Consider the following 13,617-nt stretch of genomic DNA (forward strand, 5'->3'; position numbering starts at 1 on the left):
CACTCCCTCTTAGGGACAAGGTTCGCAGCTTGGGAGTGCTCCTCGACCCTGAGCTGTCATTGGAAACTCAGGTGATGGCGGTGGCGAGGAGCGCCTTCCTTCAGCTTTGGCTGATCTATCAGCTGCGTCCCTACCTGGAGAACGATTGCCTGGCGACAGTGACCCATGCGTTGGTTACTTCCCGACTAGACTTCTGTAACACACTCTGTGTGGGGCTGCCCTTGAAGACGATCCGGATACTTCAATTGGTGCAAAATAGAGCTGCCAGGTTGCTGACGGGGACTGGGCATTGTTTTCATATAAACCCAGTTCTCCGTCAGCTTCACTGGCTCCCTATTGAAGTCCGGGCCCAATTCAAGGTGTTGGTTATGACCTATAAAGCCCTTAATGGCTTGGTACCTGGTTATCTAAAGGAACGTCTGCGTCCATATATGTCCTCCCACCCCCTACGATCGGCAGCTGATGCCCTTCTCCGGGAACCCTCCGTGAATGATATTAGGAGGCTGAGTACCCAGAGGAGGGCCTTTTCTGCGGTGGTGCCCCACCTATGGAATGCGCTCCCCAGAGAGGTCCACCTGGCGCCGTCATTATTTGCTTTTCGGTGCCAGGTGAAGACCTTTTTATTTAAAAGTTATTTTAACTGTTAATTTATTATTATTGTATTTATAGATTTTAATATATATAGCTGAGATGGTACCAGTTTTTAAATTATTAATTGTATTTTTATGAATGTTGTGAACTGCCCCAAGGCTTTGTTGCGATGGGGGCGGCATAGAAATGTTTTAAATAAATAAATAAATAAATAAATAAATAAATAAATAAATATGTTCCCCCATGTGGTGGCACCTGGTATTTGATGTACTGGGTAGCTTCCAAATTGACCAGCTTTTCTTTGATGGCGCCAGTGCCAGTTATCATCAGATGCAGGGTGGTTATATGTCTGTTTTCACAGAGGACAGTCTTCAGCTTGAAGGAAAACTAACTGCAAAGTTGCCTCACCTTATCACTGAGATGAAATCTGGGTTTGGAAAAAGGGTTAGAAAATCTATTGGTTTCTTCTTTGAAAATGTCTTGGTCTACCATCCACCTCTTTAGACACAGACCTCTGTTTATGCTTTGTTCATGCCATTTCTTTGCTCTGAGAACTCCTTCTCTCTTATTTTTTTCCAGGGAGTCCACGAGACCTCCCAGGTGACAGAGGTGGCGAAATGAGTTCCAAAAGGTGCCGGACGGAGGAAACCAAAATCTGCCAGAAATGCTGTGCGGAGTTCTTTGATCTCTCTGAATTCCTTGAGCATAAGAAAAATTGCACTAAAATGCCGCCTGTTCTCATCATGAATGATGGAGAGGGAACCGTGCCCTTGGCAGGCTTCTCCGACAGCTCCTCGGGGAGCTTCTCAAGCAATCAGATGGACAGTAGAACAGCCAAGGAAAATCACACCAAGAGTTGCTCGGCTCCTGGGGAAAAGCGTGAAGAAAGTGCCGAGGCTGAGCCAGTGGGAGGGATGTACCTAAAAACAGAGCCCCCGGTTGCGCCCGCAGCCCTTGGGTTAAGCTATCTCCCCAAACCCAAAGTACCCAACACTAATGTGACTTTGCAGACCATCCGTGGCACTAAAGTGGCTGTCAACCAGTGCACCTCGGAGGCCCCCTCTCCATCATCAGCTAACCTCAGTGCGATTCCCATGATCCTCGAGCAGCTCGTGTGCCTACAACAGCAGCAGCTGCAACAGATCCAGCTGACAGAGCAAATCCGCATCCAGATTGCGATGATGGCCCCCCATGTCCTGCATTCTTCTCTAGCTGCTGCTGCCACAGACCCCCTCAAAGCTTTGGGTGCTCACATGTCCCAACAAGTGTCAGCTGCTGTGGCTTTAATTGGACAGAAAGCTGGGAACCAAAGCCTATCCCTGGAATCCTTGAAACAAGGCAAACTACCTCATTCTAGTGTTGGCATTCCGGCTGCAGTCTCCGTGGCTGGCGGGCTCATGCCTGCCATCTCCATGAAGCCCGATGCAAGCAGAAGCCTTCCAAATTCCATGTCCTGCTTCCAGAGCCCTTTGCTACCTCAGCCATCCAGCTCGGTCATCTTCCAGAACCCACTTTCTGCGGTTTCTCTGGCAGTTGACCCCTCAAAAAAGGGGAAAGGGAAGCTGCCCAATGTGAACGTGTCTGAAAACAAGCCAGCTGTGGAAGAGTCCTTCTTCAAACACAAGTGCAAGTTCTGTGGCAAGGTCTTTGGCAATGACAGTGCTCTACAAATCCACCTCCGCTCCCATACCGGCGAAAGGCCCTACAAATGTAACATTTGTGGCAATCGCTTTACAACCAAAGGTAACCTCAAAGTGCATTTCCAGCGGCATAAAGACAAGTATCCTAACATCAAAATGAATCCTTACCCAGTACCTGAGCACCTAGACAATGTGCCCACGAGCAGTGGAATCCCATATGGGATGTCTGTCCCACTAGATGAATCCAATCTCATTGTGGATACTAAGCCTATCTTGACCACACTGCCTACCTCGGTGGGTGCCGGCTTACCTCAGCACCCTTCTGGCCTGGCAAGTAGCAAGGAGTCTTTTGCCAGTGCTCTTCTGGGTGATGCGCAGCCAAGGCCTTCCCCAGAAAGTGAAGGAGGTTCTTCATCAGGCGTGACGAGCCATGAATCAGGAGTTGAGCAGAACAGGGGTTCTCCGCAGGCCAGTTGCAGCGTGAGTGCTTTTCCTGTCAGCCGAGCTGGAGAGCAAGGCTCTGAAACCACAAAGCTCCAGCAGCTGGTGGAGAACATTGACAAGTCCACAGCAGACCCCAACAAGTGCTTGATCTGCCACAGAGTGCTCAGTTGCCAGAGTTCCCTCAAGATGCATTACCGCACTCATACGGGTGAGAGGCCATTCAAGTGTAAGATTTGTGGCCGGGCCTTCTCTACTAAGGGCAACCTCAAGACCCATTATGGGGTGCATCGTGGAAATACCCCATTAAAGATGCAACACTCTTGCCCTATCTGCCAGAAGAAGTTTACAAATGCAGTGGTGTTGCAGCAGCATATTCGTATGCATATGGGGGGACAGATCCCCAATACGCCAGTCCCAGAAAACACCCGAGACAATTCGGATGTAGAGACTATTGCAGCCGAGAAGAATGGAGATCCTTGTTGTCCAGAAGGTAATGTAGAATGTATGGAGATGGAAGGAGACCTCGAGCTGCTGGATGGTCCAAGCCACTCCTCTAAACCCCTAGCTTCTTGCAGCGCTCAAGCAGATCCTTCAACCTCTGTATTTTCCAGTATTTCAGTGCTGGAAAACCAGATGAAAATCGTAAATTCAACTTTGAGCTTACAACGGCAAAGCAGCCTGAAGTCCAGTGATAATGGCTCAGCAGAGAGTGATGGCATGACCAATGACTCTTCCTCGGTGGCAGGCGATGCTGACTATCAAAATGGCAGCCGCAGCCCTGTTGCCTCTGAATCGGCTTCCTTCCAGGCACTGTCTCCAGCCAACAGTCAAGCAGAGAGCACCAGATCCAAGTCTCCAGGGTTCAGTGCCCAAGAAGATGGAGTGGTGGGAAGTAAGGCTGAAGCCCCTGAGACCCATTCCCTGGAAAGGGATAGTGCTTTGGATCTAACATATGGCAATATTGGTCGAAAGGTTATCAAAGAGGAACCCGGGTTACACTTCTCAAATGGAGAGTATGGTAAGTCCATTAAAATAAAGAAAGGTTTGTCATCAATACTAATTTAAATCTGTAAAAGCTTATTGTCTCTGCCAGGCCAACCAGTCTCTGAGGACAAGTTAAATGTTCTGCTAAAGACATGTGGTGCTTTGCATGATAGTTTTTATTGATGAGGCTCTGGAACAGGGTGCTCCAACATGTGGCCCCCGAGGCCTTGTTCTGTAGCCCTCTTGCCACTCAGAGCCCCCCTGTTCCTCCACCCCCAGTCCAGGGCCCAGTGATGGCACAGGCATGATTGCGGTGAGCGCTCCTGAAACCACTGGCCCATTCTGCTTTCTTCCTGAACTTCAGGAAGAAAATGGATCAGGCTGGTGGCCTTGTGAGAACCTGCTCCAGCATGCCTCACACCAATCCAGCTGATGAGTGCAGAGAGAGGAACATGCTGGGAGAGTTTGCCAGCCGAAGTACAAGAAGTTTCTGGGTGGGAGGAATGGAAGAAAGGGAGGGCCACCCCAGAGGACCGGTCATTGTGCTTGGGCTGAGGTTGGAGAAGGAGCTGCCTGTGATCGCTGCAGAGGTCTCTGCCCACAAAGTGTTCTTTTTCATTCAGTTAGTACTAGAACCATCTTCAATCAAAATACGGAAATGTAATTCATTGTGTGGCCCTCAAATTCTGTGTTGAAGTCCTTATGTGGCTCTTCAGGTATGAAACGTTGTACCACCCTGCTCTAGGTGGTTTTTTTAATCATTTAAATGGCAATATGACCCTCTCCCAAACTACACCACTGAAAAAGAAAAGAGATCAAAACTAAAACATTACACATTTTGAATAAAATGTGAAAAGATCCATGGAACTAATTACTTATATATTATGTAGCTCTATATCTGAGTATGTAACAGAGCATACAAAGTATTCTTATTATTATTAAAAATAATTATGTGTGAACTTCAACGAAGCTGGTGGAGGGAAACAACAAGCTTGCCCTTTGCATTTTTCCCTGAATATGTAGTTCCTCCGCCTCACTGGGGAGAATGGAAACATAGAAACAGAGTGAGAAGGGGCCTCCTGGGCCATCTTGTCTGACCCCCCAGCTTCAGCTGGCTCCACTCATGACATGCCTACCATGTGCAGGACGGGGAAAGGGGCAGGGGAGATTGCGTCCTGGCCCAGTTTGGGGTGGGCAAGCACATCAGAATGGCATAGCAGGAAGCCACAACTGACTCCTTCTGTGAAATAGTTTTATACATTTGTTACAGTTATATCCTGCCCTTTTCCCCTCTTGCAAAGAACCTGAAGTAAGGTACATGGTTCTCTCCATTTTATCCCCCCAGCAACCCTGTGAGGGAGGCTAGGCTAGGCTAGGCTAGGCTAGGCTAGGCTAGGCTAGGCTAGGCTAGGCTGAGAATCAGTGACCGGTCCACCAATGAGCCTTATGGTCAAGTGCCCACTCCTAAACTAGCGTTTATAACTGTAGCCCCATAGGGAACATGTGAATTGAACTGTCAGGTATTTGTAAAAGCTTTAAATAATATTTAAATGTTTGTTTTTGTTCCCACACTAATTTACTTAAGACAAAACACACAACTAAACTATGGATATAAGAACTGATAGGAACCTATTCTCTGTGCAGGATGAGCCTTTAAGGCAGGCTTAGATGGGACACCTTGTTAAATCAAGAACATTTCTTTGCCAGCTTTCCAAATAGAGGACTGTCCTCTCTAACGTAGGGTTTCTGGCCACCTTGTGTTCCAAACATGGGGGTAAGGCTATGTGCCTATGCTGAGGCGCCTTTTTTGTTCTTCGCCAAACATGGACAGGGTGGGGGAAGCGTGAATACCCCCAGGAAGCACGACCCCATTCTGTGGCTCCATGCAACAGTGGCCACGGTATTTTTAATGTGAGGCGGCTTGGATTAGGATGAAGCTGTGCTGTGTGACTGTCTTGCAGAGCAACCCCAGATGGCTCAGATTCCCCTCTCCAAGGTCAGAAATCACTCTGACCTTGGAGCGGGGGAGCTACACTTGAATACCCCTCATTACAGCAAGTGGAAAAAGAAACATAGAAACAGTCAGAAGGGGCCTCTCGGGCCATCCTGCCTGACCCTTGGCTCCAGCCCGCTCCGCTCACGACATGCCCACCACGTGCATGTCTAGCCTATCCTTGAACACCCTCAACGATGGGGCCTGAGCCACTTCCCGTGGAAGTGCATTCCATACCCAATAATGATCCTTCCGCAGGTTCACCTATGGAAACCTTGTTACAACCTTTACTTTCTCTAGATAGTCAAGTTTTGACTGTCTTCTCGGCACTCCACCAGGGCCGGGGCCGATCCGAGGACCTCACTAAACCATCCAATTGGTAGTAGCAACCAACGGTGTGTCATGACAGCTGCAAGGTTGCAATAGCAACCTCAGAGGAGTTTAGTGGGTGTTTGGCGGCAGGGAGGGGGCAACTAGTGCTGCCAGAATCTAAAGTGTCCTAGCACGCCCTCAGTCCCTTCAGGTCCCCCAGCTCAGTGTCTGAAACCAGCTCTCCATTTTGCAGGACAAATGCATATGGAAGCGACTTTGAGTTTGGAAGACCACATGTATCCCCACTGGATTGTGCTCAAAGTAGAGGTCACTAAGGACCAAACTGATGTGGCTCTGTGGTGGTGGTGTTGCTGTTTACCCTAGAGTAGGCACAGAAGGGCCAATCCCAATCTGGGAATTAGCACAGGGTAGGGTAGGGTAGGGTAGGGTAGGGTAGGGTAGGGTAGGGTCAGGAGATTTTTAAAATCAAGATTGGGCCCCCGTAGAGCAAAAATGAATGCCAGTATAACTGCTAGATATGAATTTAAAATCACGCCTTTCACCATTAAAGTGTTCAGGAATCCTTAACAGAATAAACTTGTCGGTCTTTAAATAGTCAGCTGAAAGATTTTTCAGTTGGTTCTGCCCCAAGAGGACCCATAATCACTCATCTAGGATTTAAAGTAATGTGTGGTTTGGCTCCACAAGTCACGATGCACAAGAGCTTCTGCATTTGTGCTGGTTTCATATTTGCCTTGAGCCCCCCATTGAGTTTTAATTACACACTTGTGATATTTATATACCATTTACTATAATCGCATTCATAAGTGGTTCACATATAAATAGGAAGAAATGATTATTAAAATCCATCTCGATTGCAGTAATAGCACAAACCATATTTAAGGCACCCTTTTCAAACCAAGTTACTTGCAACAGTATAGGGGCAATCTGTGATTAACTGCTGTTCATTATATGCCAGAGAATGCTTGGGTGAAAAAGTGCATTTGCAGGAAGCATTTGAAACGTACCACCTTTTCTGCCTCCAAAATTGCACAGGAGAGTTTTCTGGAGGGTTGAGTTGGTTTCAACCCCCTCTCCCTCTCCGTGTGTGTTTGTGTATGTGTGTAAAGTCCATCTGCTAGAGAAAAACGTAACTCCAAACATGACTTGAGAGCAAATAAGTGGCCAGTGCCATTACCTTAGCTCATAGGTTAGGTGAATATAGCCAGGTGTCTCAGAAAGCATCCTAGCAGCCGCATTTTGCATTAACTGCAGCTTCCAAAGCAGGCAGAGCACCTCCAGTCCCTGCCTTCAGCCAGTTTACAGTAGTCTAATGGTATGGATCACCATGGCTGTCCATACGGTTGTCCATATACAGAAATGAGCATAGCATGTGCACCAGCCAGAGAGAGCAATGTGCACTTCAGGCCACTGCATTCACCTGGGTGCTAAAGGTGGATCCAGGAGCACCCCGAACTTGTACACCTGCTCCTCTGGAACAGGCAAACAGCCCGGGAATGGCTCACCCATGGAGTGTCTGTCTTACAGGGTTTCAGCATCCTTTTATTAGCCCCATCCAAGCCATAACCGCATCCAGGCAACGGTTCAGAATGCACACAATCTCTTCTGACCCAGATGTCAGAGAAATGGAGCTGACTGTGTCAGTGAACTGGCGAAAACTCACCACGGATCTAATAAGAACTGCTCCCAATAACATTGACATAGTAAATAAAGATTGCACAAGACTGCCACAAGCCACTCCTGTCTGTGCTGTTCTAATAACATAAGAATAGCTCAATCATTGTGTCAGCCTTTCCCTGTTTCTTCATCAAGGTTGATGGGAACATGTGAAGTACTCATGCATAATGGCCACATGTCATCGACCCTCCTGTGATGTTGGTGCAGCGTGACGGTGGATCACAGAGAATCCACCTCGTGCAACTCACTACAAAAGTAGTGGCCAAGTTGTCCCACATATCTACAGAACTCTTGTAAAACCACTTCTGAGTCTAAAGGGTTGAGTGATCGGTCAAACAAATGCTTGAAAGCTGTTCCAGTGTACATTTTTTATGCTTTCTGTTGCTTCTCCGCTACTGGGGTTTAAAAAGATTTATGTTTACTTTTTATAAGAGTTTTTTTTTTCTTTTCATGGTGTATGTATTGTTCCCTTCTCTGGAAAACAAATATACTACCAGCAGTTTCTCTTCTAAACCACCTTGGGCTCTCCTATCAATCCCCAACTGAGCATGTGATCTTACATATTGTTTATATTTGCTCATTTTTTTTCTTTTTACATATGATAAAGCTAGGTCCATGCATCCACAAAATACCTTGTTACTCATGTAACCAGGCCTGGCACAAGAATTGGTAAGGTTGGGCACAGGCCAAGGGCCCAGAGGGTGTCAGGGGCCCACTGGCAAAGAGTTCAAGAGTTGGTGCTTCTCTTTTATCATGGCAACCTGCACATTCACTTCTGGCTCACTGTGACCCAGGACACGGTGAGGAGGAGGAACAGTAGATGCCACGGCCAGCTGGCTTCAATGGCTTTTTGTCTGATGGTAGCAATGAGGAGAGGGAGAATTAGGAGGCAATAGCAGCTGGTGACAGTGGTGATGAGAAGGGAAGGAGCCCATTGAGGCGGCCCTGTTCAAGGGCCTCAAAAACCTGGAGCTAGTACTGCATGTAACATCGGTGAGAGCAGCATGCTGATGCGTAGCCTGTCCCTTTTATTATTCTTCAGGCCGAAGCAGTGTCCACACGGCTTTTGTCCGAGCCCCGCCAGCTCTAATAAAAATGGAAATTCCTAGCGATCGCCCCATTAGCTCGAGCCATTTTATTGGTCCTCCCGCATTGTCGCCTGGTGTGCCTCCTCTTCTGGTGCCCCTCCCTCGCCGTACTGCAAAACAACACATCTGCACCACATGTGGCAAGAACTTCTCATCAGCAAGTGCTCTTCAGATTCATGAGCGGACTCACACGGGCGAAAAGCCGTTTGCGTGCACCATCTGTGGAAGAGCTTTCACCACGAAAGGGAACCTGAAGGTGAGCAAGGGCAAGGCAATGACTCCCGGTAGGCCCAGTGGCTATTGCGGTAGGCAGGCCGCCTTAAGCTGAGATCAGCACCTTGGTTACGGTCAATTAAGAACTGATGAGGGCAAGCGTTGGGCTCACGGAAGGACTAGACACAGTGCCCCTGCCTGTGGGGGGAAGGTGCGTCGTGTGCGCGTGCTTTCCAGTGGTCTCCTCCCTCTCAAACATGCCTTGGTGAAATGTCCCAGTTCCCATTTGCACAGCATGCACACCGCCATTGCTCCGTGCTTTGCAACAACTTTCTAGTGCCGCAGCAACCGCCTCAACACAAGCAAAGCAAAAACCTCTCTGCCAACCTTGCTCAAAACAAGAAATATGCAGAGAAACTTGATGCCTGTAGTCACGATGATGCTAGAAGTATGAGGCCGAACACATCCACTTGGGCATAAACTTCATTTTTGTTGTAGGAAAGGAACACGTACTTTTCAGATATGTGTATACCTGCAACTCTGTACATGCCTGCTTGGCTGCTATCCAACAGTGTGCTTTTCCTTTTGAATGAGAAGAATGCTATGGTGATCACTTGCCCAAGTCCTGATGTCTCCACTCTTAGGGTAGTCACTGGGGAGCTCCCTGTACTGGATTTCAGCCCCAGGTCCCGCCCTGGCTGCACCGCGGTGAGGTGGTGGTGGTGATCTTGCTTTACTTGGCTTCTTAGTTGACCCAATATAGGATGATGCCCCCCCGCCACCCAGTCCTTCTAATTTTTTAGATTATAGGGGATCTGCTGCTGATGACAGAATTCTCCTGCATTTGCTGTATGCTTTGTGTGATGCAATAGGACTGAGTTGCTGCTGTCATTCCCCCCTGCCCACACCTCCACTAAAAGCAAAGACCTGAGGCTCAGTCTATATATGCAGAACACTGGAGTGCTTAAAAGTGCCACCATGGTAAACTACACCAATCAAAACTATTTTGGGGAAAGAAGGTTTTGGACTGTTCCCTGATATGCCAGTTCATCATGATCAGCTTTTGCTGAAATATGTGATCTTCCATATAGTATTTGAAGTGAGTTAATTTATTGCCTTATATATCTGCCACATTGTTAATTTGCATGTGTAGCCAAGCTTATATGATAGCTAATGCAAATATTGCTAGCTATGTTGAACCAGTTGAAATCTGAAATTTCATCTTGGAGGTTTCTAGTGCAGCACTTCCTCCTGTATGAAATCTTATCCTCTGACAGATATTTGGCCCTAGTACAGAAAAAGAACTGGCATATTCAGGGTGCAAGTCTATGCATGTTTGGGCAGGAAAATGTCCCACGACTCTGCGTATTGAGTCATCTTTGCTGAGCTGAAAGGTGTGGGCCTGCAGCTGGATGGGTGACCGTAGGTGAAAGTGGAGCAGGGAGCTGGAATCAAAGCCCCTTCCAACTCCCCTCCCCTCCCCTCCCCTCCCCTCATGTGCTAGTAGTTATGAGACTTCTTAATGTCCAAACATGCATAGGATTGCATCCTTAGGACATAATTCTGCTTCTACTCCAACACTACAACCATCTTTCTCTTCTGTAACACTTTTTTTCTTGTGGGTAATTAGAGGGCAAAGCTCTTGGGACTTTTTTCTGCATAAATGTACTTAAGATTGCACTCTATATCTAGTAATTTGTATTTATGCCTCCCTGAATGTACAGCAAACTATCTGCAAGGTGTACACTATCTGCAAGGTGTACACCAGCACTAACACTACACCAGAGTTAGTGCTGGTGTAGGCAGCAGGTATATCAGATGTGTGGATATTGCTGAGGGAGTATGTGAGAAGGGACCACCTCTGTGGTACTGTGGGTATGGGATGGCCGTAGAAAAGGTGGGTTGCTCTTGTAATGAGTGCTAGGCTGAATCCCCCCCCCCACTTTTTTACCATTCTCATGCAATCTCACAGAAATCACTTTCAAAAAGAATTCAGAAGAAAAGTTCTGACAAATGTTCATTGGTTGGTTTCAAGGTTCTTGTGGTTACCTGACTTAGGAGGTGGCTGAGAAGCGTATGGGTGTGCCCTTCCTTTCACTGCACAATCAGCCTCTGGCCTCAGTGTCCCACATTTGAAGTACAACCCAAGAGAAGGCATGAGTTAATATCTCCTGTGTTTTCCCCCCATTTCGGGAAGTGTAGGTGGTGTGGGAGGCTGTAGAATAATGGAGAATTGTGTTATAGGAAAAACCACAGAGAGAGCCAGAGAGAGTGAAAGAGAGAGCCAGAGAACGTCTCACTGTGACTAGGTCAGCTCAAAAACGTCATTATAAAATGTGCTGATGGTGATGTGGAAAAGAAGAAACATTAGCACATTTGATGCTGGGGTCACTTGCAATGGCAGTGGAAAAAACCAAAAACCCTTAGGAAAAAAGGAGGCGAGGCTACGGTGCCTGTGAATGGTGAGCCCTACCTGTGAGAAACTGGTAGAGAATTTCTCCTGCCCTTGGGGAAATCTGGTGAAACGGTCCTTCCAATTTCTCTGGCCTGGGGAATTGTGACAGGCAGTTTATGCATAGCTCTGTTTTTAACACGCTCCTCCACGTCCACGTGCATTCTCCCCTTGCCTTGACACCCACATGCTCCTAAAGACCAGTGCAGAAGAATGCTGCTTCACAGGACTGGGTAACACGATCACACAGTGTTCTCTATCCTATGGGTACCCATGAACATTCAGTTGAACATAAGCATGATTTCCCTTTGCAGTTGTGTCACTGGACCTTGGCCAAGCAAAGCCAGCTGGAGCAGCCCCTCTCTTTCTATCCCCACCCCCATATGTTTAGCTTAGATGTGGAGCAATGAGGGGGATCGTGTTTATGCCTATCCCCCCCTTCTCCTCAAAGCATCCCATAGCCTCCACAATTCAAATCCATAACTCGGGGCACATAGGTATTACATTGGCATTGATCACACCTTCCCAGCCTGGTGTCCTCCAGCATTGTTGGATCACACAGCTGGCTGGAGGATCCTGGGAACGCTAGTCCAGCACAGCTGCTGGGGACGGCTGCTGCAGAACTTGCTGGGAAGATGCTGTACGGCCAGCGTGCCACATCCATGCCTTTTTCTTCTTGCACCTGGGTTCTTGCTAACCTTCCCTTAATCTCTCACATCTGATACCATCCTTTCCCCCCAGGGAGCACAGAGCAGGGCATACAGAGTTGTAGCTCTTCTTTCCCATAGCAAAAAAAAAAAAAAAAAAAGCCTGTGAATAGTTGAGAGATGGAGCTCTGCCCAAGACTTGATGCAGGTTGTTGTTGTTGTTGTTGTTGTTGTTGTTGTTATTATTATTATTATTATTATTATTATTATTATTATTATTATAACATTTCTATGCCGCCCCTTGCCGAAACCTCGGGGCGGCTTACAACATGATAAAATACATTGAAATACAATAGTACATAATAAATTACCATTAAATATAAAAATACAAAAAAATACATTGATTTACAAATACAGAATTAAAATTATCAGTATAAAATAAAAATATAGGAGGAGAAAGAGAAGGAAGAAGAAGTTGCCCCGGCCAGATCATATGTTTTAACAATTGAAATGATGTTTAAATAAAAAGGTCTTTACCTGGCGCCGAAAAACCAGTAACGACGGTGCCAGGCGGACCTCTTTGGGGAGTGAATTCCATAGGTTGGGCGCCACCGCAGAGAAAGCCCTCCTCCGGGTACTTACTCTCCTAATTTCTTTCATGGAGGGTTCCCGGAGAAGGTTACTCTGAGCATAACAGGGACTGGGCCCAGTTCATTCTGTTCAAACTTTAAATGCTTTGACCATGGTTACCTTTGCCTCCCCCATCCCTGCCACCCTTTGCAGGATCAGTAGACATTAAAATGTAATTCTGATGTTCTTCTTTCTCCCCACCCTGCTGCTTTTCTGTAAGGTCCATGTTGGAACTCACATGTGGAACAATTCAGCTCGCCGTGGAAGGAGACTGTCCATTGATAACCCCATGGCTCTGCTCAGCAGTGACCCAAAGAAGGTGTCAGAGATGTTTCCTAAGGATGTTGTGCCTCCGTCGGTCAACCTTGACTCTGCTGCATGGAACCAGTATGCTGCTGTGCTCAGTAATGGCTTGGCCATGAAAACCAATGAGATCTCAGTGATCCAGAGTGGAGGCATCCCTTCTCTTCCAACCACAGTAGGAGGAGGTCCAGCAATCAATGTAGCAATGAATTCCACCACAGTGTCCAAGATGGATAGTTCCCAGTCTGCAATTGGGGTTGAGCTGGAGAAACCCAGTAGTACTGCTGCAGACAATGTGCCAAAATGCCAATTCCCCCACTTTATGGAGGAGAACAAAATTGCTGTTAATTGAGAACAAGAAAACTTGAGAGGAGGCAGAATGGATTTTTTAAAAGAAGAAATTGCTATAGAAGCATATATATAAAAAATATATAAATATATATTTTTAAGAGATTACACCTCAAGTATCCTTATTTTCCTAATGACGTGCAAATGATTTGGTGGTTGTCTTCATAGGAGTTGTCCAGAGTACAATCATGCCCTTTGTTTTTGCGCAAAAAAAAGTGAAGCCAAGTTAGGATTCTTCTCTGTCTTTGGAAAGATGCGGGTCTTGCAAAGTACT

The 13,617-nt window shown here is 47.0% G+C and overlaps 1 protein-coding gene across 1 annotated transcript in view; it reads left to right on the top strand.

Annotated features, from left to right (window-relative positions):
- The window catches only part of SALL4 (spalt like transcription factor 4), a 33,576-nt gene extending 20,206 nt beyond the window's left edge, over positions 1–13,370 (top strand). The window contains exons 2-4 of the mRNA XM_044455270.1: positions 1,171–3,693; positions 8,705–9,006; positions 12,913–13,370. Coding sequence (XP_044311205.1) covers positions 1,171–3,693; positions 8,705–9,006; positions 12,913–13,347 — 3,260 coding nt within the window. The 3' untranslated portion in view covers positions 13,348–13,370. The remainder of the gene's footprint in view (positions 1–1,170; positions 3,694–8,704; positions 9,007–12,912) is intronic.
- Positions 13,371–13,617: the final 247 nt, after the last annotated feature.

Source organism: Varanus komodoensis, unplaced genomic scaffold (assembly GCF_004798865.1).
Source record: "Varanus komodoensis strain SLA01 unplaced genomic scaffold, ASM479886v1 scaffold8, whole genome shotgun sequence".
Taxonomy (NCBI): domain Eukaryota; kingdom Metazoa; phylum Chordata; class Lepidosauria; order Squamata; family Varanidae; genus Varanus; species Varanus komodoensis.